Source organism: Myiozetetes cayanensis, unplaced genomic scaffold (assembly GCF_022539395.1).
Source record: "Myiozetetes cayanensis isolate MyiCay16 unplaced genomic scaffold, myiCay2020 scf1, whole genome shotgun sequence".
Classification (NCBI taxonomy): Eukaryota; Metazoa; Chordata; class Aves; order Passeriformes; family Tyrannidae; genus Myiozetetes; species Myiozetetes cayanensis.
Window position 1 is genome coordinate 46854327 of NW_026086604.1, and position 6860 is coordinate 46861186.

The following is a 6860-nucleotide window of genomic DNA, read 5'->3' on the forward strand; positions in this document are numbered from 1 at the left end:
ACGTTCCTTGCGTGAAGAAAACCCAAACTTTTGCTTGTAAAGAGACACTGGGTGCATCATGAAACATCCTCCTGCAGAGGAGCATATTTTATATGGCATTTCCGGTCAGTATAATATGCTGCCAGATTTACATTTAAATTTTGCTGTCTATTCTCAGCTTTTTTGCCTCAAGACCCGACAAAAACAGTCTGTAGTGTCTGAAATAGTATCCCTGATTTTACCGAAAACTTTGCAAACAGAACGATACAAAGGGTGCTGATTTTCTTGTCCCTAAGACTTATGTCCTGAAACATAAGCAGTCATAGAATCATAGAGTGGTTTGGGTTGGAAGGCATCTTAAAGATCACCTAGTTCCCATCCCCTTGCCACATGGAAGGACACCTTCCACTAGATCAGCTCCATCTAATGTGGCCTTGAACATTCCCAGGCATGATAGTTTTGAGATAGTAATATATTCAGTGAAGTTCTTCAAGATAATTTCATTCAGGAAAATTGCTTTAGGCCTCAAATACAAAGCTGTCAATATAAAAATCAGTAATGCTGCAGGCAGTTTGGTATTAGAGATGATAATCAATGCAACAGCGTGAGGAGAACAACATAAAAGGAAATCTGAGAGCAGCAGTTAAGAACATGTAGCTGTGCCAGAGCCTTTGGGGGAGAAGTCATATTCACAAACACTGAACAAAGTCTCAGTTTACAAGATAGAGTTGAATTGGTAGGAACACAACAGAACCATGATGTAATTTTACATTTTTCAACACTGTCACTTAATCAAGCCGAAGTTCTGAAACACATAAACACTTCTAATGGGGAATTTTTATGGGAAGTGGGCAGTTTTACCTACAGTCTTCTCTGTAAAAATCTGTTAAAAATAAGAGTGAGGGCAGTGGAAAAGCACACAGTGATAAACCTGAGCTAAGAATGACTGTAAGATCAGAGCTTCCTCACTGAAATAGTAGCATCTTCAGTATTGTATCAAAAAAAGGCAAACTGGTAATTGTTACTTCCCAGGAGTTTGTCATGTTTGTTGTGTGCTTACATTGTGTGTACTTGTGCAACAGAATCTTGTTCAACTATTTATCTTGTCTTTGATGTGTCCATTTCTCTCAACTTCCAGAAAGTTTTATAAAGCTTCATGGTATTTCCAAACTTATTTTTTCCTTCAGTCCCCAATTTTCAAAGATCTACTGAAAAATGTTAGACCTTTCCAGAGGCTTTAGCCAGATCCTTTAAGACTAATTCCCTCAAAATCAACCAACCAACCAACCAACTAGTGGGGTTGGAAAGAATTATTTTAATATGTCATTTACTTGCATCTTTAAGGTGTATTAACTGGAATAATCTAAAAGAATACTTTGAAGATCCTAATTGTATGTTTTAGAAATCATCCTCTGTTTTTGAGTACACAGATTCTTTTTTTCCCCCTTGTCAAGCCTTGCCTTGGTAAAGGAAGTGCATTCTTCTTTATTTCACATTTAGGTATTTAGAGTTGAAGACTTTCTTTTCCAATAGACTCTTTGAATTGTGTTCTGGGTATGCTTTCCTTTCTGTTTATCCTTAAAAGGTCCTCTGGTAGCTGTAATAACCAGCTTCCATTCATACTCCTTTATGGAAGAAAATCCATTTTCTGAAATCAATTAATTGATTCTTTTCCACTCTCTCTTAATAGAAATGCTGTCTTAGGGTTGCCTTTAGCAAGGGCAGGTTTGCAGCTAATCTATTATAGAATGAACAGATTTGCATATTTGGAAATTTATAGTAGCTCTTAAAGGAATGGTTCTCTTTGGGGAGATCAGTTATCCTGACCATTTCTGTTATTAATCCTGTTTGTCCTGTGATGGTGTTACAGAATCATAGAAATACACAAGTAGTGAATAGAACTTTTTTAAGAAATGAGAAACACCATCATTAAAGCTCTGGTTTTAAATCCTAAAGATCCAATGAGGATCCTAAAGATCTAGTAGCTCACCAGCACCAGAAGGAGGACAGCTGCACATTCCTGAGCTTTATCCTGTGTCAGTTCATGGTTCACAGATTACCAGAGTCAACTGAACTATTTTTCAGCAGAAAATTAATCCAGGAATGTTTTGACTAAAGGAAAGCCAAAAAACCCAAAGCATAACAACAAAAAAAACCCCCAACCTGTACGCCACAGAAGAAAAGCAATGTGGTTTTCTGTTGGGTTCAGAAGTTGCAGTGTGGAAGAGACTCTTGTGGAAGAGTCTCAAAAATGAAAGGAGGAAGGGTGAAGTCTTGTACTAGTGAAGTATCAGGTCAGATCAGCTGTTCAGAATACTTCAGTCTTGCATTTTCTGTGTCTGCTCCCAGTGCATTGCCTCTGTTACCACCTTCCCCATCACCCAGGGAGACCTTCCAAGTTCTTGGTGAGAAGTAAAGCTCTTAGGTTTTCTGTCAGTTCAGAAGTTAATACCTGCATGGTGTTATCTTATCTCTTTAACTGCTTGGATTTATCTAACAGACAGATCCCACGGATGTGGATCAGACAGAAAACATTTACATCACTCTTTTAGACTGACCCCAAATCCATCAGTGAGCATGATGACATAAGTGATATTTGACCCTAGAATCTTGCTTCCTAATGATGTCAAATACTGACAGAGCTTCTTAGAACAAACAATTAATTACAGCAAACTCTGTCTTAATGCTGAACATTGTAGGCCCTGAGTATGTGGAGAAGAATCATATTGAGCATAAGCCATTTAGAGGGGCACAGAACTTGACCAGCAAGGGTGCTGAGTACGTGCGTGCTGCATGGGGGCAGGTGGGGAGCCCCTGCACCTTGCTGATGCTTGAGGAGCTGCTTGTGGCATGCTCTGTCCCCATCAGACAGCTGCCACTGGGTTGACTGGGATGTAATGGGGCTTGTGTGGCACCTGCAGGGCAGTGTGAGCAACTAATGAAATGATTCAGAGTTACACTGAGCAAAGAAGCATTAGGAAAAGGCCCGGTAGGAACTTCTCTTTCTGGCTGTTCTACTGTGGACATTTTTGTGGCTTTCTCAGACAGATTTGTTGTTAGTTGTATCTACAAAGTAGACAAGTGCTGCTGTGATGGAGTATGCCCAGCCTGTGCCCTCATACCATTACATATTTCACCTCATATGTTTAGAACGAAGAGGCATGGGATTTATTTTAGGAAAATTCACTTCCAATGTACCAGATGTTTAAATATAGATTATTAAATAAATTTGCAATGGATCTTATGTACTGAACACTTCAGTGGTCATTGCACATTAGCTGAGCTAATCTGACAGATGATTTCCCCTCTGTGTCTTCCTTCACTACTTTTCTGTCAGTGGATCCTGGGGAAGTGCTTGAAACGATCCATTTTGGACCCTTCCATGAAGGTCCACAATTCAGTTTCTTGACTGTCAAAAATGTGTGTAAGACTTACTTTGCTGACCTAGTGAGCGTGCTAAGAAGTGCAGTGATTGCCAAAGCTGAGGACAGGTAAGTAGGAGGGTCAGGAAGGTCATAAAGTGAGGAAACAGCAGGAACAGCAGGCTCTTTTCCTTTCAGGAGGCAGCAAACTATTAGACCTGCTTCTCTGAACTCAAGACACTGCACCCTGCAGTTCTCCTCCTCACCTCTTAGGCATGGCAGTAAGAGAAGCAGTGATGTTTTTTATGGGATACACATGTTTAGCTTTTACTAAGTATCTGAAAATTGTTCTCTTATCAGGCAGTATAGCAGAACTTGCCCTCGGTGATGGAGTCCTACCATGTAAGCAGGCATTACCTGTTTTGTCCAATGGATACAGACTTCAGCACGTGCTTGAAGACATTTCAGAACATTTCATTCAGGGTCTGACCCACCTTTCTTTGCAGTTGGTAATAGAGAGGTGTCTCAGACCCACTGAAAGAAGCTTCACGTATGAAAGTTCATCTTAAGTTCTATTCCTCATTTTCATAACTTACCACTAGTAAATATGAACCAGAACTTCATGATGAACTCACTGGCATTTGCAGCACTGCTTTGAGATAGGAAACTACACTTCATGATTCATAGTATGTTGATTTATTCACATTGTATCAGCACAGTCGAGGGGTTTTCTTCTGATCTATTTGGACTTGGGCACCTGGTCAAGTTAATGCATGTTTAAAAAAGAAAGCAACCAACCAACCAACTGAAAGTCCTGTGCATCAGATGAGGTCTGGCAGCTGCATGCGCGTGCTCTTAGCCTAGAGAGCCTTTTCTTGTCCTGCAAGTGAAAGAGGGTCACCTTGCATTTGCCGTGAATACACCCATGATTGTTTACTCTTAATCACTTGTAAAGCTACAGTAATGTTATTATCATTGTCTGATCATCTGTGTTCATTTAATGTTGTTTGAAATCAAGAACAGTTTGTGGAAGATGATGTAGGTGTGATCTTAGTATTGTACCATGTCAGTTGAAAAAAATATTCTGTTAACATAAAGTATTTTCTTTATGAAGCTCTTGGCAAATGTGCACTAGTGTTGTGAAGCTAATTTTTATATTTGTTATTAATTGTCTGTTTTCTTCTTTTTTTTCCAGCTAACCACATGTACAGTGCTTAATGGAATCTCATGGGATGCAGTCAGAGAAACAGGGCTTTTTTTAACCACACAGAGCAGTGCAGACGGGCTGTTGTTCCTTTCAACATAACTATCACAGGCTTCAGGGTTAAGATTGCTATTACTGTCTCCTCCTTGCTTTGGCACAAAAGCACGCTGAGGGTGTTTAATTGCGGGTTTGCCTCAAGGTAGATTAGATTAATAATTACTATGTAATGCAAGTTAAAGCAAATAAAGCTTAGTTAGGTGTATAAAAAAAAAAAAAGAGGTGCTGCCTTTTTGGATTTTTAAAAAAAGCCTGTCAATCACAATGAAATGCAGCCAACTTTCTTCATACCAGTGAAAGAAAAGGACTGTTAACCCTGTGAAGGGGATATTTATGTCAAGATGAGCATATGAAACTGAGTAGAAGAGGAAGGTTTCTCAATGAGAAGGACTGCAATTGCTTTCAAGACTCAAAGTTGTGCTCTTGAAGACTGCAGAACTAGCTTAAAATGAAGCCTTATCACTTGAACTTCAGTGCCTTCACTGCAGAGTTCTTTACAGCCTTAATGCTAACCACCCACTATGGAATGGATCAAAGTGTTAAATATTTTGCATTATGCTTTACAAAATACTGATGCAGCAGGTTTGTAAAGGGGGGAAAACAAGTAATTTCCTTTAATCTATGCATTTTTGCCAAGCCATACTGAACTATTTTATTGTTAGAGGCATTAGAAACTAACAGTAAAAAGAACCACCGAGTTTAGAAGCATATTTTGGGGTACATCATTTCTATAACTGTGTAATGTATTGCCTTACAATTTTAAATGATAACGTACATTAAGTTAACAAACATTTAAGAAATATATGCACTGTTTGAACTGTAAATTATTCTTAGAACACTTTTACTTGGTTTTACGTTGTTCTTTTAGTGCCTTGATTTGAGATAATTGTATTATTGCCATGTCAATAAATGTAGAAACCTAAAACTAAAGAAACCTCTAAAAAACTGTTGCATATCAGTAGTTTTTACTGAATTTTAATTGGTTGAAGTATTTGTAGATGCTAGATGCATTTTCTAAATTAAGTACAATCTTTGAATGAGAATTCCTCTTACAAAGAAAGACTGATTCTTGTTCATAAGCCAAGAGATGTGTAGGCAATGCAAAAAAAAAACCCATATGACGCAAAAGCTCTGGATAATTCAGGAATTACAGTAAATGCTGTCAGACTCTTGCTTTGTAGCAGGAATGCATTCATGGTATGGGCAGTATGGTTTTATTTTATTTTATTTCTTAACCAAATACCTCCTCAGTAATTTATAATGGCTTTGCAGTTATGTATTAAATAAGAAGCACTGGAAAACTGATTCGTCCTTAGGACGATTTGCATGTTTCAAGTGGTATTGAAAGCCGCACTGATGGATATGTAATAATAAACATATCTGTTATTAATATGGTAATGACTCTGTGCTCATTTAATGAGAAATAAAGTAATTTATGGAAAGACCCTTTTGAAAACGACTGGCATGGTGTTTTCTCCTGACTGCAGCTTAAACATCTTTCTAAGCATTCAGACATTGCAGCAGCTTCCTGGTACAAGGTGCACTTACAGTGTAACACCTGGGGGACTCTGAAATTTTTGGGTGGTTTTTTTTTACTATTCTACATCAGTAAGTGAATACCATATTAAATTTAATTATTTCATTCCCTTATTCTCATGGCCTGCCTAATTTTAAAATTAGTAGCCTAATTTATATTTATTATTCAACCACTACCCTAAGCTGGCCTTGTCATTGCTTCATGATGCAGGTTTGAAGCTTCAGAAATACCACTTATTTGAGGGAGGGAACACTGTTCAAAAGACAAGGTGTTTTTTGTTAGTGGGGGTTTTTGGGGTTAGGTTTGTTTGGGTTTTTTTGGAACAGCCTGTTCATCCCATGAAGCTACTGTCCCTAAATCTCCCTGGGTAATCTGCCAAGACCTGCAGAACAATAGAGCAGTAAGGACGTGAATGGTTGTATGTCCTTTGAAGGTCACAGAGCTGGGAAGTATAGATAAACAGAAGCAGTTGATGTGGTAATTTCAGGAAGTTCCTCTATGTTGAGCTTGCTGTATCAGAAGTGTCAGCAATTTCAAAGCTGTGACTGGAGCACACTAAAGACAACCTTCCATGTCACCAATCACACTGTGAGCTTGTCAAGCAATATAAGGAATAATTATGACCTGCTTTAATCTACTGTCACATACTGAGAGGGGAAATAATAAAGTACAATGATTAAACATATCTTACTTAAAAACATACATTATATAGGAAATTTGG

General features: G+C 38.3%; 1 protein-coding gene across 1 annotated transcript in view; it reads left to right on the forward strand.

The window, feature by feature from the left end:
* The window catches only part of ROCK1 (Rho associated coiled-coil containing protein kinase 1), an 89151-nt gene extending 83093 nt beyond the window's left edge, over nucleotides 1-6058 (forward strand). The window contains exon 33 of the mRNA XM_050316371.1: nucleotides 4537-6058. Within this exon, the coding sequence (XP_050172328.1) occupies nucleotides 4537-4540 (4 nt within the window). The 3' untranslated portion in view covers nucleotides 4541-6058. The remainder of the gene's footprint in view (nucleotides 1-4536) is intronic.
* The last annotated feature ends 802 nt before the right edge of the window (nucleotides 6059-6860 follow it).